Below are 24,012 nucleotides of genomic sequence, written 5' to 3'. Positions count from 1 at the left end.
TGTGAAGAAAAGAGACATGAGGAGACAGACATGTTCCTGCTGGAGAACAGACTTGTAAGTGCTGTAACATCCCCTCACTGAGACACACAGAGACACTGCTGATGATTTCATGTTCCTGAGGAAAGTATCTTATGCTGTATGGTTCACTGAATGTTATTTCTTCAATACATGGACATTTAAACACTCTGCTGTGTGGATTACTGTCTATATGGATATGTTTTCTCAATTGGGATTTCACTTGCTAATCACAAGCCCTGATTGAGTGGAGGCACTGGCACTTACTATAAATCCTGTCCTGATCACACAGATTATATACTCTGCTCCTAAATACTACACAGGTGGCGTCATCATACCCCAGTAGCCGCCAAGAGTGATTAAAATAGCGCTACATTTGGAGGCACTGCTGAGATACAAATCTTGGATCAGGACATTAAGGAACGACCATGTCATTGTTATCTACAGAAGCTGTGAGGCAGTGGGCCCTGGAAGAGGGACTGCCACCTAAAAGGACATTTGCTATTTCATATGTACCTATCCGTGTGAGCATCCACAAACTGCAGGAGGCGCTAAAAGCAAATGAAACCTTGCGGTATGCCGCTCCTGTGGATAAAAGAGAGGAAGATGAGAGTTATGAACTGTATACCCATTATCTCTGTCTCAGTGAGGTGGATTTAAATCCAGTTAAAGGGCCCTTTTGTATATATCCGAAAGGGGCTGAAGAAATTGGTTGTGCTGTAGTATTTCCAGTAAGTTCACCTCCAGTAAGGCGGAAGTTACCAGCCCTGCCTGATAAGTGTGAACCATTGAATACAACTGCTGCATCAGGAGAAACTGTAAAGCTGACTGCTGCGGCTGTTAAGCAGGAAACAAATATTGAGCATCTGTTGCTAAAAGTCACTGAAGTCATTGCCCAGAATTTACATGCTGATTCTTATCGCAAATTAAAGGCTTTTTCAGGAGTGCTACCTGTCCCTGTTGGAGAAGAAAGCTTTGAGGTGTGGAGAGATTTTGCACAGCAAGTGATAGAGGAATGGACCTGCTCAGAGGAAAAGAAAAAACAGCGCATCATGGAAAGTTTAAGACCACCAGCATCCATTATCATCAGAGCTTACAAGGAGACTCATGTGAGTACCAGTGCTCAAGAATATATTGATATTTTGACAGATGCTTATGGACTGCACCGTGACCCTGATCAGATGCTTGCTGATTTTAAACAGACAAAGCATAAAGAGGGAGAGGATGTTTCTGTGTTTGTGAGGAGACTAGAAGTACTACTGGGGAGGTTGCTCACTGACAAGGTCATCTCTCCTACAGATGTTGACAGATTAAGGACTGCTCAAATAATAAAGGGGCTACTGCCGCATCACCCAATATCACCAGTTCTAAGAGTGGTTTTGAGGGAGAGGAACTTTACTTTCACTGAAATTATGACTGAAGTAAAGAGACAGGAGTCTTATATTATTTTTAGTACCCCTTCCAAGAGCAAAGTTAAACAGAATTCTGGGGTGGAGCCCACAAATGAGACTGTTGCTAAGAACAAAGAAGTGGGTAGACTCCCACAGCCTAGAGCTCTATCTGCTGATAAAACCTCCAGTGATAAGCCTCTCTTCCACATTAAATGTTTCCGCTGTGGACAAGCAGGCCATACAGTTCGTCAGTGTCCACTGCTTACTGACAGTTCTGAAATTCACAGTAAAGCTGGACATATGTACCAAAGAAAACATGGAAGATCAAGAAAACAAACGTTTACCAAGCTACCTGGGGTAGGCCGCAGATGTACTTTCAATTTGTTTGTTAATGATATACCCACTACTGCTCTGTTTGATACTGGTTCTCAGCTGACAATCATATACAGGCCCTTCTATCAGCAACACTTAAACCACCTCCCTTTGCAACCTGTGGACACTTTGCCTGTTTATGGTGTGGGAGAAAATCCTGTTTTTATGGATGGTTGCCTAGAAGTCGAGCTTCGCATTCCTGGCGTGATAGCTGAGGAGGATCCCCCACTTAAAGTTATTGCTTATGTGAGCCCTCCACCTGGGGGTAATGAGTATGCTCCTATGATTGTGGGTTCCAATGTTGAAGCTGTTGAGGCTGCTTTCATACGGTTTCTTCAGCCTCAACAGGGAACTCCCCTACCTTCACTGCCTGTTGCTCCAGAACTTCAAAATATCTGCCAAACTTTTGCTCCTGATCTTCCTGGAGGGTGTGTGGGAAATCCATGGCGTCCCATAGAGCTTCCAGCAGGGGGAGTGAGAGTGTTGCGGGTTTATGTGGAAATCTCACCAAGTGCAAATGGTAGTTTCTTTTTGCTAGAGACTGATACAAAAGAGGCTGCAAAGAATGGCTGGGAGATAGTACCAGAAAGGAAAGACTATCGTGTAAAATGTCCAAGAATGGATGTTGTTACTGTTCGGAACATTACCACACACCCAGTTATAATACCAGCCTGGAAAGAGGTAGCCTATTGTTACCCAGTGGAAACCATTAGCTCCTACACTGCTAAAGTCAAGGAGAAAGAAACCAAATTAGACTTTCACTTGAATGATGCTGATAGTCCTGCAGAGCACCAACAAGCACTAGGAGAGCAGCTAATGGAATACAATGATGTTTTCTCTACCGATGACATGGATGTTGGGTGTGCAAAGAGTATTCAGCACAGTATTCGCCTAACAGATAGCACCCCATTTAGAGAAAGATCCAGGCGCATACCTCTTAAAGATCTGGATGATGTTCGAGAGTGCTTGCACAAAATGAAAGATGAAAACATCATTGCTGAGTCTAAAAGCCCGTATGCATCCCCAATAGTGGTAGTCAGAAAGAAAAATGGTGGAGTGCGAATATGTGTTGACTACAGGACTCTAAATCGGCGAACAGTCCCAGATCAATACACGCTACCTCGCATTGAGGAAGCTCTTGATGCCCTGCAAGGCAGTAAATGGTTCACAGTAATGGACTTAAGATCTGGTTATTACCAGGTACCAATGAGTGAGGAAGATCAAGAAAAGACGGCTTTTATTTGCCCCCTGGGATTTTTCCAGTTTGTTCGCATGCCTCAGGGCATTAGTGGTGCACCTGCAACCTTTCAACGTCTAATGGATCGGACCCTGGGAGACCTTTGTCCCACTCAATGTATCGTCTACCTTGATGACATAATTGTCTTTGGCTCCACTCTGGAGGAGCATGACCAAAGACTGTTTAAAGTGCTAGATCGTTTGAGGAAGGAAGGTCTGAAACTTTCACTGGACAAATGTAAGTTTGCTCGTTCTTCAGTAAACTTTGTGGGTCACATCGTATCTGCAGAAGGGGTAGCAACTGATCCTGCTAAGGTGGAGGCTGTGGTAACCTGGCCCCGTCCCACAAATCTGACAGAACTGAGGTCCTTCTTGGGATTTTGTGGCTATTATCGTCGATTCATTAGAGGCTATTCCAAGACTGCTCGGCCTCTTAATGACTTGCTCAAAGAAACCCCTGGCATGGACACAAACCGCAAAACTCATTTCAGTGAGAGATGGACTTCTGCTTGTGAGGAAGCTTTTCTACAGCTTAAGAAAAGTCTTACAGAAGCACCAGTGTTGGCTTATGCAGACCCACAAAAGCCATACATTCTGCATGTGGATGCCAGCTATGATGGATTGGGAGGAGTCTTACATCAAGAGTACCCAGGAGGACTTAGGCCTGTTGCTTATATAAGTCGCAGTCTAAGCCCAGTAGAAAAGAATTATCCTGTTCATAAACTGGAATTTCTTGCCCTGAAGTGGGCTATTGTTGAAAAGCTGCATGATTACTTGTATGGAACTCAGTTTGAGGTGAGAACCGACAACAACCCCCTGACTTATGTTTTGACTACAGCAAAGCTAGATGCCACTGGTCATAGGTGGCTTGCTGCCTTGTCTAATTATCAGTTCACTCTCAAGTACAAGCCTGGTCCCAAGAATATTGGGGCTGATGCTCTTTCTAGGCGCCCTGGATTACCCATGAACTTGGAAGAAAGTGACTGGGAGGAAGTACCTGGGCCTATTGTGGCTGCCTATTGTGCTACAGCTGCTGTACAAGGAGACAATATTGTTTTCTCTGACCTACGAGCTATTGATTCCCTGGGAGCTGGTGAAGAGTGTATTCCAAACATGTATTGCTGCCCCACTGCTTTAGGGGTGCCAGAAAACATCCAGCTGCAAAAGAAAGACATGATCCTTCTACAAAAAAGAGATCCAATAATCAGACATGTCAGAGAGTCTGTTTTCCGCAAAGATCCTAACTACATGAGAAAATACCTACCTGAGCAGAGTACCTACTATTTTAAGGAATGGGAGAAGCTCAAAATAATTGATGGACTTTTATACAGGGTACATTTGTTTCATGATCATCCTGGAAGGAGACAGCTAGTGCTGCCTCAAGTCTATAGAAACTCTGTTATGAGAAGTTTGCATGATCAACATGGGCATCTAGGAGTTGAAAAAACCTATGGATTAATCCAAGACCGATTCTTTTGGCCACGAATGAGGGAAGCTGTTGTGGACTATTGCCGCCGTTGTGTGAGATGTCTGCAACGGAAAACTCTGCCTACTCGAGCTGCTCCTATGGAACACTTGAAAAGTTCTGGTCCCATGGATTTAGTGTGCATGGACTTTTTGTGTATTGACAATGACAGCAGTGGTGTGGGAAATATTTTGATTGTGACTGATCACTATACTCGCTATGCTCAAGCCTATCCCACCAAAGATCAGAAAGCAGTAACTGTAGCCAAAGTGCTGTGGGAGAAGTTTTTTGTTCACTATGGATTGCCAAATCGACTTCACTCTGACCAGGGGCGGGACTTTGAAAGTCGCCTAATTAAAGAGCTGTTAACATTGCTTAACATCAACAAGAGCCGCACCACCCCTTATCATCCAGAGGGTGATGCTCTCCCTGAACGTTTCAATCGTACCTTGTTGAACATGTTGGGTACTCTCCCTAATGGTGCTAAGCAGACCTGGAGCCGACATGTTGGAGCTATGGTACATGCCTACAATTGCACCAGACATGAATCCACTGGCTTTTCTCCTTATTTTCTTATGTTTGGGAGAGAAGCCCGTCTCCCTATTGACATTCAGTTGGGCGTGTCTACTGATGGAGTGGAACAGAGAAATCACTATCAGTATGTGGCACGACTTAAACAGAGTTTGAAAGAGGCCTATCAGATGGCTGAGGAAAATGCTGCGAAATTAAATGCTGCCAATAAAAGGCGTTTTGATTCCAAAGTTCGTTACAAAGACTTACAACCTGGTGATAAAGTGTTTCTCCGCAATTTGGGACCCTCAGCCAAACATAAGTTAGCTGATCGCTGGAGAAATGAGTTGTTTGAAGTTGTGGAAAAACTGCCTAGGATTCCAGTATACAGGATTCGAGGACCTGAGGGTCGGATCAAAGCCTGGCATAGGAATCATTTGCTTCCGGTACCACAAAGTGCAACTGTTGATGAGGAGCCACAATCTGACATTGCTACAGATTCTAATGATGTGCCTTGTGGCAACAGCGGAGACCAGAGTGATGACAGTGACTGGTTTACACCTCCACCAGAGTCTCCTGCACAGGTTCCTTCACCTAGCATTGATGGGGGCCTTCCTCAGAGGGGAGGTTTGAACCCAGCTACTCCGGCTTTTGAACCAACAGCCCAAAATTTTATGCCTACAGTTCCAGGCATAGTTGGAGCACCAAGTTTTCCCACTAATGCTGTCCCAGAGTTTTCTGGATTTATGCCTGAGGGGTTGAGGAGAGGAGATCGTGTTCGACGTCCTCCACCGGTGTTTACTTATGACACTTTGGGAAGACCCTGCTATGCTGTGCAGAACTATGTACAACCTCATGTTCTGACGGACATGATTGCAGCTCATTCTAGACTGGTTAGCATGATGCCTATTTGTTTTTAACCATACTTTCTTTGCAGCTAGCTCTGTAATAGATTGCTTCTGGAGAAGTGGTCTGCAGAAGGCGACAACGATGTTAATTTTTGTTGTTATTTTATGTGTATATCCTTGCCGGGTCGGAAGGATTTTCAGCAGGAGGAGAATGTAGTGATGTGATAATTTCTTTGCCCATCTTTCAAGTGTGTGTTCCTGTTATGCAGTGTTTGTTTTGCCCTTTTTCAATATGGCAACGGTGTGCTCTTTATCTCTCTGCAAGAAGGATGAGGTCATCAAAAAGGGCAGAGCAAGGAATGATGGGTAAGACTGTGAAGAAAAGAGACATGAGGAGACAGACATGTTCCTGCTGGAGAACAGACTTGTAAGTGCTGTAACATCCCCTCACTGAGACACACAGAGACACTGCTGATGATTTCATGTTCCTGAGGAAAGTATCTTATGCTGTATGGTTCACTGAATGTTATTTCTTCAATACATGGACATTTAAACACTCTGCTGTGTGGATTACTGTCTATATGGATATGTTTTCTCAATTGGGATTTCACTTGCTAATCACAAGCCCTGATTGAGTGGAGGCACTGGCACTTACTATAAATCCTGTCCTGATCACACAGATTATATACTCTGCTCCTAAATACTACACAGGTGGCGTCATCATACCCCAGTAGCCGCCAAGAGTGATTAAAATAGCGCTACACACACAAGATCTCTGCAAAAGAGATTCTAGTGAAATGGGACAAGGATCCATGGTCTCTAGAGGTGGCTTCATTCTCCAGTGCTTCAACAGGGAAAATCCTTCTCCCCCTGTACTGGATGGTTGTCGCCATGGATGCCAGCCTCTCTGGGTGGGGAGGCATCCTCAGCACAGATGTGCTCAGGGGGCCTGGACTCTGCTCGATTTTCCAGTACATTAACCGGTTGCCGACCGCCGCACGACTATATACTGCGGCGGTCAGCCCCGGCCAGGCAGAGTGACGTATCGGTACGTCACTCGCCTGTCACTGACTTGCGAGCCTATAGCGAGCGGGCGCGCGCCCGCCGAGGCGCGCGCCCGCCGCGGCTCGTTCACAGGCAAGTCAGTGCGTGTGACCGGCGGACTCGATGTCCGCCGGCCACACTACGATCGCTCCTGTGAAGGGAGAAAGACAGAGCAGCTTGTGTAAACAAGCTGCCTGTCAGTTCTCCCTGTGTAAAAGTAAAGATCTGACCGTTCTACTATGTAGAACGGTTGATCTTTGCTTTTACACCAATAGCCATGTCCCTACACAGTAGAAAGCACGCCCCTAGGACACACTTAACCCCTCCCTTCCCAATAAAGTTAACCCCTTCCCTGCCAGTGTCATTTTTGCAGTAACAGTGCATATGTATAGCACTGATTACTGCAGTAATGTCACTGGTAACCCCAAAAGTGTCAAAAATGTCTGTCAAGGGTCCGATCTGTCCGCCGCAATGTCGCAGTACCGAAAAAAAAATCGCAGATCGCCGCCATTACGCGTTAAAAAAAAAAACACCAAAAATGACAAAAATCTTTCTCTTTGTTAGTAAACGCGATAACTTTTGCGCAAACCAATCAAAATACGCTTTTTGCGATTTTTTTTTACCAAACATAGGTAGCATAAAACAAATTGGCCGAAAAATGTTAAAAAATTTTGATTTTTACTTTTTTTTTTGGGGAATTTCATATAAAAAAATGTGAAAAATATTGTTATTTTTGCAAAATTTACGCTCTTTTTTTGTTTATAGCGCGTGATCAAAAAATCGCACAGGTGATCAAATACCACCAAAAGAAAGCTCTGTTTGTGGGAAAAAAAGGACGTCAAATTCGTTTAGGTACAGCGTCGCACGACCGCGCAATTGTCCGTTAAAGTCACGCAGTAAAAAATCGCAAAAAAACCCCTGGTCCTTTAGCAGCCAAATCCTCCGGGGCTTAAGTGGTTAAGCGGCAGTCTGGACTCAGACTTGTCTGGCTCATTGGACAATTCGTCTTCAGGGGTGTTCGGTACAAATTCATTCGGACAAGGCCACAGAAGTGTCCTGGCGGCTCGCTAAGTAGCCGGCATTCTAAGATGGGCTGTCGATTCCTTCCAGTCCTCTCGAACTCCTGCTATGACTCCTGTGCAGGATTAAGAAAGTATTTTGGTCATTCTAGTGGCTCCAGACTGGCCTTGTCAATCTTGGTACGCTGATCTGGTACAGGGGGTCACCGATGCTCCTTGGGGACTTCCTCTCAGGGGGGATTTGCTGTCTCAAGGACCAATCTCCCATCCTGCTTTACAGTTGCTGGCTTTGGCGCCTTGGCTATAGAACGCCAGGTGCTGAAGGATAGAGGCTTGCCTGAGTCAGTGATTCCTACGCTTTTGAAAGCTAGGAAATCACTTCTAGGAAGATCTCCCATTGTACGTGGAAGACATGCATTGCGTGGTGTCTCTTGGGGTTCATCCTCACTCCTTCTCGGTGGATCAGATCTTAAACTTCCTTCGGGGGGGGGGGGGGGGGTGGTTGAACAGCAATTGGCCTTAAGTACCATCAAGGGCCAGGTATCGGCTTTGACCGTTTTTTTTCACAACGTCCTTAGGCCACACACTCCCTGGTGCATACCTTTTCTTCAGGGTGTCTGACATTTGGTTCCTTCAGTGCGGGCTCCGTTGCCACCCTGGGATCCTAATTTGGTGCTTTCAGCTCAACAGAAGTCTCCCTTTGAAAATATTCGGGAGCTTTTCCTGCTTTTGCTGTCCCAGAAGGTGGCCTTTTTTGGTGGCTTTCACCTCTGCGTGCAGGGTGTCGGAACTGGTGGCGTTATCCTGTCGTTCACCTTATGATTATTCACAGGGATAAGGTGGTGCTTCGCCCCTGTCCGTCATTCCTTCCTAAGGTGGTCTCTGACTTTCATTTGACTGAAGACATTGTGTTGCCTTCCCTGTGTCCCAGGCCTAAACATTTTGAAGGAAATTGCCTTGGATGTGGTTCGGGCAATAAAGGTGTACCTGGCATCTATGGAGCCTTTTAGGAAGTCAGACTCTCTATTGTGCTCACAGATGGACCTCACAAAGGGTTGTCTGCTTCCTCTGCAACCATTTCCAAATGGATCAGACAGACGGTGGTTCAGGCCTATTCTATCAAGGTTCAGGTTGCTCCATTCCCTGTTAAGGTGCATTCTGTTAGGGCGCCTAGTGCCTCCTGGGCTTTCTGTCATCATGCGTCCGTGATGCAGGTTTGCAAGGCGGCCACCTGGTCATCAGTGCACACTTCTACAAACTTTTTATAAAGTGTATGTGTTGGCATCTGTGGATGCTTCTTTTGGCTGCAAGGTTTTGCAGGCTGCTTTGAGGGTGTTTTTGTTTTTCAGGTGAGCTCCGGTTGTTTATGGTGGAGCTCTGTTACCTGATTGGCTATGGTTAGCCTTGGGAACTTTTTTCGGATGTTTTTCCCACCCCTCATATTTAATACTGCTTTGGGACATCCCAATGGTTATGAAGAATCAGGAGCTGTGTCCAATAATGAACGAAAGAGAAAATGAAAATAGTATTTTTGACTTACTGTAAAATCAATTTTTCTGATGTTCATTGACAGACACGGCACCCACCCCTCTGTGGAGTTGGCTTTCTTCTGACACTGCTTGCAACAAAACTGAGTGCCTATAGCTGAGAGTGGGTGTATACCCCCTGGGACTGCCCATAGGCCTACGTAGTCAACCTTTTTCTTGCCTACTACTGTAGGGGGCAGTATAACCTAATGGTTAAGAAGAATCAGGAGCTGTTTCCATCAATGAACATCAGAGAAATGTTTTTTTAGGGTAAGTAAAAAATCCAATTTTTTTTTTTAACCGAAAACACAACTTAGTCTAAACAGCATTTCTAAAATCTATAAAAAATATCTGTTGGGAGGTCATTTACAGGAATATCAGACTTTTTTTCATTCCATTCATTAGAGTGCATGAAAAGAAAAAGGAAAGGGTGTGAGTGAAACCTCTTGTGGGATTGAGCATTAACGCCATAACCAGCGCATATCTTTTCATAAGCCTATTTCTAGTTCAAAGTACATCTCTCTGTTATGTTCATTAAGATGTGATAATCCAATGGGACACGATCTGGGTGTAAACCGAATATCCTAAAGCTCTGCAATATATCCTAATAATGGTAGAGCACAACACTTTAGTATGACAGTGATAATGATCCATTAAATCCGATAGACAAACCGTGATGGGAGTAATGGTAGATAATGCATATTGATCATAAATTAGGTTTACTACTTTTTTATGCGTTTTCATTTTGTGTCACTGTAATTTTAGACGGTCTTGCTTTTATACCTGATTGATTAGTTCTTTTTGCTGCCTTGTTGTGTTTCAGGCAGTTCTCAATAGATCATTATACACTACAGCCTCGTGTCTGTGTTTATTCCTTGCCTAAAATACCATACATAGTTTTTTTTTTTTTTTTCATATTGTAGTATTTGTTTTATTGCAGGGAATGTACATTAAATCTACGTATGATGGACTTCATGTAATAACTGGAACAACTGAAAATGTGAGTAGAATTTGATGAATACATGTCAAATTCATTACCATCCCTTTCTTTTTAAGTTTGTTAGTCTTAAAAAATGCTCTATATACATTTAAATTCTGATAATCATGTGAAAGCAAGTACTCAGACTAAAGACGTTTCATAGATTTTATCTGATAAGACACCACTTATCAACCATTCAGCTTGATCAGTTTTTTCCATATATCAAGTTGTACAACACACATATAGCATATCCTAAATTTTACAACCTGGTTTGCATGGTTTAATGAAATATGCACAATGATTGGTTATTATAGATTACTGTTCATTGCTTTATGCCTTATTGACTACAGCTGAAGTCTGTATGCTTCAACATGTATCTGTGTTAACACTTTTAAAGTATTGCAGGTGTAAAATGCATTGTATTACATAAAAAAGGATCAGTCGATCTAAAACTGATATTTTATTTAACCACTTTAGCCCAGAGGATTTGACTGCTCAATGACCAGGCCCTATTTTGCGATTCTGCACTGCGTGATTTTAAGGGACAATTGCGTGGTCGTGCGATGCTGTACCCAAACAAAATTCCTTTTTTTCCCAAAACAGAGCTTTCTTTTGGTGGTATTTGATCACCTGTGTGATTTTTTTTTTTTTTTTTGCGCTATAAACAAAAAAAAAAGAGCGACAATTTTGAAAAAATAACTATTTTTCAAATTTTTTTAATATGAAATTCTCAAAAAAATATAAAAATCAAAATGTTTTAACATTTTAAGCCAATTTGTTTTCTGCTACATATTTTTGGTAAAAAAAATCGCAATAAGCGTATTTTGATTGGTTTGCACAAAAGTTATTGCATTTACTAACTACGGGAAAGATTTATGTCATTTTTATTGTGTTTTTTTTTTTTTTTTTTACTAGTAATGGCGGCCGATCTGTGATTTTTTTTTTTTTTTTTTTTGCGGGACTGCGACATTCCGGCGAACAGATCAGACCCCTAACTGACATTTTAGACACTTTTGGGGGTACCAGTGACATTACTACAGTAATCAGTGCTAAAAATATGCACTGTTACTGTAAAAATGACACTGACAGGGAAGGGGTTAAATGAACTGGTGATCAAGGGGTTAAATGTGTCCCTAGGGGCGTGATTCTAACTGTGGAGGGGCGTGGCTTGTGAAGTAATCACATAGCCTCTGTGATCACTTCAGGGAGAATGACAGATGGCTGTGTTTCATCTTCTCTCTCTGCTGTGGGAGACCACGAGTGGCCAGCGGCCATTGGAGCCACCGGTCACACGCGCTGGCTTCCCAGGTAATGAGCGGGGCGGGAGCATGCCGCCGGCGGCGCACGCTCGCCCCCTAAAGTCTCCTGAGCGAGTGACGTAGGGCTACGTTGCTTTGCCAAGCAGCAGCAGAGTGCCGCAGTTAATGTACGGTGGGCAGGTGGTTAAAGGTGAGTGCCAGTGATTTTAGGCACGCCTACCTGCATTTTATAACTAGAGGGAGCTGGTAACGACTTTGCAATCCTGCAGCCTGTACTAAAGACTCTTATACTTTTCTGTTGTGATTTACTATGATCAAAAAAAGAAACATATAGTAAGGACACCTACCTTCCTTCCAGCGATGTGGCGTTTGCAAGCTACCTCATCTGCGCTGACATCTTTGACCGATCTTCTGGGCATGTCATCTTCAGTCATCTTAAGCTGGCCAAAGATGACCTAACTGCAACACATGGGCATGGTAGTAAATTTATCCCAGCACCAAGATATGCACAGCTAGGTGTACAATCTAAAAAAGTTTCCTAGCAGGCAGATAGAAAGCATTTATTAGATAAGTGACCTACAGAGGATTTTCTGAATTGAAAGCCTGCCTGCTACCAAATTTTGTATTTAACAAATGACGTTTCACTTAAAAGCATTATGGGGTTGATTTACTAAAACTGGAGAGTGCATAATCTGGTTTCTATGCAGAGCTGCACCAATCTGCTTCCAGTTTTTTTTGTCAAAACTTAACTGAATAAGCTGAAGTTAGACGCTGATTGGCTACCATGCACAGCTGCACCAGATTTTGCACTCTACAATTTTGTTAAACCAATGGTGTCCCTGCATTTATTTGTTTGTGACTTTCATATTCACTAGTTTTCCTATATCCATAGGCTTCCTGCACTTGGCAATCTTACACTTTAAGTGAATCTGTGGCCAGGCCATTATCATAACTCACTATAAATTAACTTTAAAGAAAGCATTGTGGTGCAATTCATCCTAACAATTCACAGCAGGAGCACTTAAGTCCTTTTCTTTCTCCTTCCTTCCCTACCTCTATCTTATACATAGGGATATTTACATACTTGAATGTCTCTAGCTTGAACACAGGGACACATTAAGGACCATGTCAGTCATCCAATTCTAAATGCCACAATTTCAAATGGTAAATTGAAAATTATGGCCTAGAGTGCACTTATTTGAAGCTGTATTATTTTGTAATCAAGCATTTTTAGCACCCTCATAAAGATGATGTTATAATTTTAATTCAAGCAGCAGGGAAGCAAACACCATCCAGTTCCAACCTATAAAATAAGTGATGGAAAATTATAAATACAGCATTTTCTTTATGTAGATATTAAAATCAACTAAAGCAGCAGAGCCATAAAATCTAATAAACTGTTGTTTATATAGAATTGTTAGCAAAATGTAATAATGTAGAAGTAATTTTATTCATATAATGAGAGTGATTATTTGCTTGCATACAGCTAAGCCGTGGGTTATCCCTTAGAGCAGACATATTGAATACAAGTGAACCAGTACCAAATAAATTAGGAGAGCTACTAAAGCTGATCACATATGAAGTGACCCTGTCACTCAAAAAAAGTATTTCTGGGAAGCCTGTAACTGAAAAATCAGTATGAATAGTTACCTTTCCTTCTCCCATGCTGCTCAGCACTGCTCCTGTACAGAAACCTGGTCCTTTGAAGTCCACTGGTAAACCAACACTTTCGGCAGTGTTGATCTCCATGGTCCCCTACAGCTCTCACTGGAACCTCCTTTTTACCTTTTGTGTTTCAATATTACAGCACCTAAACTCTAAAAAAGTTATTAAAAAAAAAAAAAAAGAAACTGTTACTCAATTGTAGAAATACTGCAAAAAAAAAACTATAGCTAGAAAAGGCTAAAATAGTCAATTTTCTGCCATAGTACAGAAAAAAAAAAAAAAAAAATGAGAAAACAAAAAGGCAGCCTTGATGGAGCAGTTGGCCTTTAACTGCTGTTGGTCTTTGTTCCTATGTATAAAGCAGAGGGTGTGATCCCAAATGCATAAACTGTATGAGACAGGCTTAGTATTTACATGCTTTAGTACTCTTTGTAACATTGGTAGAGCAGGATAGCATTTTTCAGAGCCATAACTAAGATGATTTATTGTATTTGGTAAGTAATTGTTACCTCCGATTTACAAAAGCTTCGGTTTATTCTCTAGTCGCCTGCTGACCGATGCAAGAAGATCCATGCTGGTGATGAAGTGATTCAAGTCAACCATCAAACAGTGGTGTGTATAGTGACTTTTCGTAATCAACCTATTGATAACTGAGCATAATCTGCTACTAATACTGCACTATATATAGTTTTCCTTCACATTGTTTAGCTTGGTGGTCATCGTTAGTCTTAGGGAGAGTAATAGAGATGATGTTCCTGCAGTGGTTATATGAAACTTAATTCTGTAATGATTTATTTAAATACTAAATTATTAACATCTAGAGCCAAAAGAATTGTATCGTTCATATGTTATATTTAAAGTAGTATACCATCCAAAAACTAAACATCTAATATATTGCAGCTCACCAATCCTTATATGGAGGTGGCTACATTAATTTTGTTTTTTTTTCCCCCTTTATTTTTATCCGGCGATTCGGTCAGAAACACGCCCTCTTCCAATGAAAAAGAATGGGAGTCTGCATGTTAAGCATGGTCCGATGTAGGGAAATGACCAGAAAAATGTCAAGTGTGAATAGGGTGCCTCCACTCCACTGTAGGAGCAAAAGACACCTTTTGGTCCGCAGCATTGTCACTCAGGGGAGAGGGATTTGTAAATATGGATGGCTGAGACTAACCCATTACTGTAAAGTGGCTGCCAAGTCAGAGTAGGATTACTGCCTGCCCCTCTGTTATGCCAAGGTTTTCTACATAGTGTAAATGTTTGTTTAAAATTATGCCGATAATTACCTTATTTCAGATCTCCTCTGTGCGGTCACATGACCTCACACAGCATTCTTCCTAAGGGCTACAGCAGGAGGGGCTGAGATCCCCCTCTGACATTAGCTGGAAGGTCACATGACTGCTGTGTTGTGTACTCACCCCCCACTGTAGCTCTTAGATCGACAGAGGAGAGCAGCAGGAGGTCACATGACCGCACAGAGGCGATCTGAAAAAAGGTATTTAGCGGCATCTTTTTAAATAAACATTTACACTGTGTAGTAATCCTACTCTCTCTTTACTGCCAGCTACTAATAGGAGATCACTCACATACAGAAGCTGACAGGGAGGGGGGAGGGAGAGGCTTCGGGGTGACAGAGGCATGTAAGCCGACCACAGTATCATGGATCGGCAGCAATGATTACCGTGGTCAGTTCACCTAGGGGGACACAGGAACAGGCAGGCTCAACCAGGTTTTTTACAGCATAGAAAGGGACAGATTAGCCCTGCTTTGAAGGAACAGGATCTTTTTTTTTTTTTTTTTTTAGGGTTACAACCTCTTAAAGGCTAAACTCTGGTAACACTCCTAATTTACAGCATACATTTTTTTTTTATTTTGGGATAAAGATTTTATAAATAAGAATAAAAGCTAACTATTGTAAGCAGTCCCGTCAGTGTTAAATGATTTGTCTCATGTCTCCAACTGCCACTTTTGCTGGACAGCTTGGTCTGTCAAAAAAAGTAAAAAATAAAAAAAAATAAAAAAAAAAGAAACGTACTGGCTGGGTCACCAGGTGAGAATAGAGGAAAATAGCTTGAGAAAGGAAACTCATGCAGCCACCACATCTAAGAATTAGCAAGCTACAATATATAAAATGTTTGTTTTTGGGTTTATTACTGCTTTAAGCATAATGATTTTTATGAAAAGTGCAAAAAATGGAATGTGGAGTTATTCAGCAACATTTGTGTCCATTGTCATTTTGCATAAATTTGTTATGATTTAAATTAAATATGTACTTCTAGGATTTAAAGCATCCTTGACATTTCTGCTGAATTTTTGTTTTTGATGGGTTTTTTTTTACTTTGCCCTTAAACTGTTGGCAACTAAGTGTTTTGGATTGCTCTCTTACACTTGTTTATAGGCTTAGCACAACCAGCTGAATATGCTGTATTAGGATATAATTTGTTTTCATAATTTTTAAGTTTTGTGTCTAAAGTCAACTAAAACATCTGGTTTTAAAATGTATGCATTCTATGCCTCATTCTCTAATTCGAAGTAGAACAGCCCTGGGAAAAGCTGAAATCCAAAGATTAAAGAAAGCCTGTCCCCATGAAAAAGAGTGCTAGGGCATGGAGCAATCTACTTCTCAGTTAAAGCAAAATGTTACCACCTGCTTTGTCAATGTCCACATTTCAATTTTTTAGTATGTGTTTTGAACAGTTAACTGGAGTGTTCAGATATGAAACAACTCAATAATCTTTTCACTTGCAAATTTAAACCAGCACTACCAAAACCACAGTGACAACATAAGCTTGAACAAGAGGGTCTGGCAATCTTATGAGCTTACTGCTTGCTATGATCTCTGCTGAAAGCAGAGTTACCCTTATTCCAGTAATACTATCTTCTACAGCCAGAGCTATGAGGAATGCAGTAGATACTGCACTGAGACTTGGAGAAGGTGGTCAATCCATTGACAACATGGTACAGTTGGCTAATAGCAGTTCAAATATAATGAAATTCCCAGTAGGCATCAAAGGTGAATTTTTTTTTTAAGGGGGGGGGGGGGTGATAGCATTGTTATCAAAACATCTCCACAGGGTTCTTGAACATACACTATATGTCAGCATCAAATGTAATGAACAGAAAGAAAGTTTGTATTCTCAAACTGCTCTGGAGGAAAGAAAAGACTTCTGAAAAGAGGATTCAGAAAGCAAGATGCCATAAAGCAGTGATGGCGAACCTTGGCACTCCAGATGTTTTGGAACTACATTTCCTGTGATGCCTAACTACACTGCAGAGTGCATGAGCATCATGGGTATTGTAGTTCCAAAACATCTGGGGTGCCAAGGTTCGCCATCACTGCCATAGAGCTTACACATGGATTATGAGAGCTATGTTGGGATGGTAGGATGCTTGGATATCTCCAAACTCCGGAAACAAATGTAGTATGCACTCTGTTTATTAAACCTTATACAATTACTTTATTGGAGTGCCTTAGTGGAGCAAAAATAAACATACAGTATCTCACAAAAGTAAGTACACCCCTCACATTTTTGTAAATATTTTATTATATCTTTTCATGTGACAACACTGAAGAAATTACACTTTGCTATGCTGTAAAGTAGTGAGTGTACAGCTTGTATAACTGTGTAAATTTGCTGTCCCCTCAAAATAACTCAACACACAGCCATTAATGTCTAAACTGCTAGCAACAAAAGTGAGTACACCCCTAAGTGAAAATTTCCAATTTGGGCCCAAAGTGTCAATATTTTGTGTGGCCACCATTATTTTCCAGCGCTGCCTTAACTCTCTTGGGCATGGAGTTCACTAGAGCTTCAAAGGTTGCCACTGGAGTCCTCTTCCGCTCCTCCATGATGACATCATGGAGCTGGTGGATGTTAGAGACCTTGTGCTCCTCCACCTTCCGTTTTGAGGGTGCCCCACAGATGCTCAATATGGTTTAGGTCTGGAGACATGCTTGGCCAGTCCATCACCTTTACCCTCCACTTCTTTAGCAAGGCAGTGGTCATCTTGGAGGTATGTTTGGGGCCATTATCATGTTGGAATATTGCCCTGCGGCCCAGTCTGCAAAGGGAGGGGATCATGCTCTGCTTCAGTATGTTGGCATTCATGGTTCCCTCAATGAACTGTAGCTCCCGTGTCGGCAGCCCCTGTGCAGCCCCAGACCATTGCACTCCCACCACCATACTTGACTGTAGGCAAGACACACTTTTCTTTGTAATCCTCACCTGGTTGCAGCCATGCACGCTTGACACCATCTGAACCAAATAAGTTTATCTTGGTCTCATCAGACCACAGGACATGGTTCCAGTAATCCATGTCCTTAGTCTGCTTGTCTTCAACAAACTGTTTGCAGGCTTTCTTGTGCATCCTCTTTAGAAGTGGCTTTCTTCTGGGATGACAGCCATGCAGACCAATTTGATGCAGTGTGCGACGTAGGGTCTGAGCACTGACAGGCTGACCCCCCACCCCTTCAACCTCTCACACAATGCTGCCATACATCTATTTTTCCAATGACAACCTCTGGATGGGACGCTGAGCACGTGCACTCAACTTCTTTGGTCGACCATGGCGACGCCTGTTCTGAGTGTAACCTGTCCTCTTAAACCGCTGTATGATCTTGGCCACCGTGCTGCTGATCAGTTCAAGGTCTTGGCAATCTTCTTATAGCCTAAGCCATCTTTATGTAGAGCAACATTTTTATTTTTTTTTCCAGATCCTCAGAGTATTTTTGCCATGAGGTGCCATGTTGAACTTCCATGGACCAATATGAGAGAGGGATGACACCAAATTTAACGCATCTCCTCCCCATTTACACCTGAGACCTTGTAACACTAAGGAGTCACATGACACTGTGGAGAGAAAATGGCTAATTGGGCCCAATTTTGACATTTTCACTTAGGGGTGTACTCACTTTCCTGCTAGCGGTTTAGACATTAATGGCTGTGTGTTGAGTTATTTTGAGGGGACAGAAAGTTTTACACTGTTATACAAGCTGTACACTCACTACTTTACAGCATAGCAAAGTGTAATTTCTTCAGTGTTTTCACATAAAAAGATATAATAAAATATTTACAAAAATGTGAGGGGTGTACTCAATTTTGTGAGATACAGAAAATATTTAGAGGATGAATTATCAGGGCTTAATCATGTTAAAGGATTTATCCCAATAAACACTTTCAAGTTTAACCTGTCATAAAGACAGAATTTTGGGTCCTGATGGACAATGAAAGGAAGACACACACACTTAACTCATAATCACTCACAATGTTTGTAGCTGTGGAGTGTGGAAGAAGCAAAATAAATGTAAACTAGTTTCTGCTGCTGAGGAAATCTCTTAGACCCTAATTGCCTGCATAAATACAAAGACTGTGGAGTTACCTGCTTGGAAGCCCACAAAGCCTAGGATTTACACTTTAATGGGGATAAGATAACTATGTGGATTATGCTGTCAAATTTTAAAAGCATAGAGTAACATTTAATATAGCCAAGAGATGACTGCAAGAGAACAAAGAGACCTACAGTTTATCTAGTTGGGAAAACTGAGTAGAGAGATGGAACCTTTTTTTAACAACCCTGGCAGAGGTGGCTCAAGCAATAACAATTAGGAAGTCCCAGATCTAAAAGCATGCACATGCTTGATTGTGAAGCCTTTTGCTTGATATATTTTCAGGATATTTTTCTGTCCACAATCTTTATAATAATTGGAGGATGGGTAATCTTTCTGAATCTGAACTGCATGTTTTTGTCATTTTTATTCAACTGATCATTGAAGAGGTGCGAAGCACTGAAACTTCTAAAAGTTGGCTTATGCTTTATTGGGCACCCCATTAGTTTAAAATGATAAAAAAAAAGTTACAGTAGGCATGGTGGGATTGTATTTCTGTCTCTTTGTTTTCTTTATACATTTGTGTAAAAATGTGCTCCTTGTGTAATTCTGTCTTGCCTCATATATTTTATTTTTTATAATTTAAAAAAGGGAGCAATCGCATCCCCGATATAAACATTTAATGAAAGGTATGTCCTGAAAAGCACTGGAACTTTAAAATTGAGATGACTAATTTTTATTTTAATAAACTTTCATCCCCTCCCAGCAGTCTTTTACTGGGAAGCAAGGGTGACTTCGCAATCATTATTATTGGCTGTCACAGTAGAAACTTGATTGGAGCCTGTCCTGCTGACTCCCAGTCAGAGATCGAGAGCTGTCTGTGACAACTCGGGCAGTGTGCTGGGAATGAACAGCGAGTTCAATTTTAGCACAGAAACTTTGGCCACCATGAATGCATATACTGTATGAATTTGATTCAGGAAGGAGGTATGTAAACTGCCATTGCTGACTTGTTTTTCAACGGTAATTTTTCGATGTTAATTTTGCAATGACATCCATATTCTCCCTTTACTACTAAGACACTGACCTGAAACAAGCATGTGGTTATCAGATACCCTGTGATTTTAAGGTAAAAATGGGCTGTTTGCAAACATGTAGTGCTTACCTTTGAAGGAGCCACTGATGGGGCCTTTAATTCCGAATGGCTTGACCCTTCTGGCAATGCCACATCCTCTGACACACCCAGGCTTAAAGAAGTTTTATTTTGGGAAACACTCCCTTCAAAGAAACATGTAGCATAGCAATAGCCATGAGCAATGATGGATAACAATTTTGTACAAAACTGCAAACAACGATAGGACAGCCTAAGTCTTTGTGTACCTGAAATCTGAATCTAGTGAGGTCCTAACTAAAGGAACTGTCCTGGAAGTTAAAAGGTCACACTGACCAGTGTAGTAATAAATGTCAGGGCACAAAGTTCCTGTGTTGAAGCACTCAGGTTTATATGGATCCCACAGTACTGGGTGTATATACCCAACTTGTATCCAAAGATAAAGTGACAATATCCCCTTAAAAAGGGGTTAAGGAAGTTTTGATCCACAGCCTCTCACCACTATGCAGTCTGTGAAATCTTTAATGGAGTTGCAAAAAGGAACCCCCATAGTGTGGTGTGGGACTTTAAGGGTAACAATAAATTATATAATTAAAGTTGTTATTTCTAAAAGTTTTTATTTTGTTTTAAGACTGAAACATATTTGTATGTCTTATAGCACTGATACCTCAATATCACAAAGTACAAAATGGTGTAAACAAAATGGCCATATAACAAAAAATGGCTCATACATGAAATTGAAATGATACATGATACAATACAATGCATCATATATTGTATCGTGTATCGTTTCAATTTCATGTATGAGACATTTTTTGTTATATGGCCATTTTGTACTTTGTGATATTGAGGTATCAGTGCTATAAGACATACAAATATGTTTCAGTCTTTAAAACAAAATAAATACTTTTAGAAATAACAACTTTAATTATATAATTTATTGTTACCCTTAAAGTCCCACACCACACTATGGGGGTTCCTTTTTGGAACATTTGTCTAGGGATTATGGTAACACATCTCCCTGTAGTTGACTACACACCCTTTATAATCTTTAATGGAGTTGTGGCCCACAGTCTCTCTCTACTTTGAATTCTGTAACCAGGTCCTACTGCCACTCTCTGGTGTCAGCAACAAGTGGCATTGATAGCAAATCAGGACCCAGTAGTAACAATCTCTCACAGAACTAGTGATGCCCCTTTCTTCTAGTTCACTAGGTTTCTCTGTGCCCTCCATGCACATATGGCAGCCCAGTCTTTCTGACACCACTGCAAACACTCACAACAGGCAACTCTCTAACTCGGCAGCTCAGTCTTTGGCCACCTCTGACATCCCCAGTAAGATCGGGCTTCTGTTTCCTTTTCCTGCTGCTGCCACCTTCTGTTCTCCTAGGATTTGTAGTCCTATCTAGTCCTTGGCTTAAAAGAAAACTGTCCCTTGGAGACTACATTTCCCATAGTTTAGGAGGCTCCTAGCAGTCTGTTTTTTTCCAGGATGCCCAGCAGCTAATCAGTGTCTTCAACTGTCCCATGTGGTGGGTGGAGTTTCTTTTGGCTAACTGTGGCTGCATCACTGCCCTAGCAAAATGTCCTCTGTCCTCCTTTGTCGTACTCCTCCCCTCATAGCTGGTCCTCCCCTCTGCTTAATGATGACTGTGTGGGAGGCAGCAGCATTAACAATGACTGCCCTGTCCTTGTCTGAGGATACAGCACAGAACACTTTTGTGCATTTGTTATATTTTTAAATTAATTTCCCCACAATGCTTATAGCTACAGATATGAATAAGGGCTTGTTTTAAAGTGCTGTTGCTGATTGTTTAGAATATACAAATAGTTTATTGTGCATCACTTAGATGCAAGTTCACTTTAAAACCCATCTCTAGGCAAAAAATATGATGTGATTAGATGGAGGGCTTAGGGCGACTGGGTAAGTAACTTTAAAGTATATGTCAAGTATATGTTTATTTATGTTCTATTACTTATTTTATTTTAAAATGTTTTTTTTTTGTTTGTTGGTTTGTCTTTTTTACATTGTCCTTTTTTAAATGTTTTAACAAATTTTTATTAAATGTTTTAACAATTTTATTGCTATCACAAGAGATGAACAACATCCCTTGTGATAGCATTGGCAGTTACAGGTACTCTTTTCTGAGACATCTGGGGTCTATTAGACACCAGATCTCTCCTCTGCCCTTAAAAGCATCTGATCAAACTGAGACTGGTTTGATTATATGCTGTTGCAAGCCATTAACAGCTTGCTTACCACAAAGAGAAACCGGAAGTAACAACATCCTTGTTGCATCTGATTTTATAGACCATAGAGATGATCGGGGAACTTTTGTTCCTCTTTCATCCCTATGGTCAGGCCTCAGTCCTTGGAAAGCCTGAAAAGGCAGCAGAAAGTGGCAGGGGTGGGGGTTTAGGTGCTATAGCCTCTCAGATGGCTCTGGCAATATTTAGCATTGCTGGTGGGAATAAAAGATACTGGGGTTCTGACCGCAGCTGTAGCCATGACCTCAGTAAAATCACTGAAACCCGAGGATGTACGGGTACATCCCTAAGGGTGGGAAGTGGTTAAGCATATCTAAACCGAAGTACAAAATTGTAGTCTACATTTCGTTCGATGTGGTGGCTGAATTAGTTTCTTCTTTTCTGGCTCTTATCCCTTTATTTTCACCTGGTGATCCTGCCAGTAAGACACTTGTTCTAGAGTTACCATGTTCATTTGCCATACTGTATTTATGGAGTACGAGTGTTGTGCATAGGAAAAGCTTATTTCAATTGAACCTGCAAGAAAACCTCTAGACTGAGAAAGTTCCAAATTAAAAAGGTTTATCAAAAACAGAAAGCGTAGCTACGTGCGAGCATGCCCCTATAAAGCCTTCCAGCATGCTCTGGTCTGATACATTTCAAATTCCCCTTTTTATAGGATTTCTTATCACACAACACACACTTACAGAATGATACATTGGTACGAGGCATTGGCATTAGTATTGGCATTGGTATTGGCACTAGTATGATAACATCTTTGTAACAGACTTATAAGCACCCTTTTAGCTTCCTGATGATTATGAAAAAAAAAAATATATATATGTGTGTGTGTGTGTGTGTGTGTGTGTGTGTGTGTGTGTGTGTGTTATAATATCAATACTAATATTGATACTTGTATAGGTTGAACTATAATTGTATGTATAATGTGTTATTGTCATGCACTATGATGTAGGAATCAATAAAGATCACATTATCCTTATACAGTGGTCAGTTGTCACACTAGGACAGCAAGTGTATTGGGACTACAGAACACCTTCTGCTCTCCATCTCTTTATCAGTACTTTAGTCCACAGAGAGAACTAGGAACAATGCTAACTGATAACCTTTAACAAATGCAAAGTGCATAGAAATCGAATTGACATGAGGAAACCCTTTCAATTGTACATTTAGGAGATCAAATGGAAGCAAATAAAAAAAAAAAAAAAAAAAAAAAGAGTTCATTGTTGGGTTTTAGGTATATTTTAAGTATTGGGTGTGAAAAAAAATGATGCCTTTCAGGTGATTTCTGGAGCGTGAATAGCCCCGCTCTCTTGCACAGCAGAGCTTAAAATACTGTAACTTTGGATTCTGTGGGTCTTTGATGTGATGAATCTTATTAGCCATACTGCACTGTATAACTGCACAATGTGAAAAGCAGTAGCCTTTGGCAGCTGCTTTTAAATGGCTGTCGATAATATGAAAGCTCAAGGAATAAATATATATATATATATATATATATATATATATATATATATATATATATATATATATATATATACATACATATACAGTGCCTTGCGAAAGTATTTGGCCCCTTGAACTTTGCGACCTTTTGCCACATTTCAGGCTTCAAACATAAAGATATAAAACTGTAATTTTTTGTGAAGAATCAACAAGTGGGACACAATCATGAAGTGGAACGAAATTTATTGGATATTTCAAACTTTGTTAACAAAAAACTGAAAAATTGGGCGTGCAAAATTATTCAGCCCCTTTGCTTTCATTGCAGCAAACTCTCTCCAGAAGTTCAGTGAGGATCTCTGAATGATCCAATGTTGACCTAAATGACTAATGATGATAAATAGAATCCACCTGTGTGTAATCAAGTCTCAGTATAAATGCACCTGCACTGTGATAGCCTCAGAGGTCCGTTTAAAGCACAGAGAGCATCATGAAGAACAGGGAACACAACCAGGCAGGTCCGAGATACTGTTGTGGAG

The 24,012-nt window shown here is 41.2% G+C and overlaps 1 protein-coding gene across 5 annotated transcripts in view; it reads left to right on the top strand.

Moving 5' to 3' along the window:
- CNKSR2 (connector enhancer of kinase suppressor of Ras 2) overlaps window positions 1-24,012 on the top strand; it is a 546,683-nt gene that overhangs the window by 201,943 nt on the left and 320,728 nt on the right. For all 5 annotated transcript variants that reach the window (XM_082245580.1, XM_082245579.1, XM_082245578.1 and 2 more), the window contains exons 8-9: window positions 10,367-10,426; window positions 13,873-13,941. In XM_082245580.1, the coding sequence (XP_082101706.1) occupies window positions 10,367-10,426; window positions 13,873-13,941 (129 nt within the window). The remainder of the gene's footprint in view (window positions 1-10,366; window positions 10,427-13,872; window positions 13,942-24,012) is intronic.

This window comes from Pelophylax lessonae, assembly GCF_965119305.1.
Source record: "Pelophylax lessonae genome assembly, chromosome: 2".
Lineage (NCBI taxonomy): Eukaryota > Metazoa > Chordata > Amphibia > Anura > Ranidae > Pelophylax > Pelophylax lessonae.
Note: the sequence above shows the minus strand (reverse complement) of the source record. Positions and strands in the feature narration are given on the sequence as shown.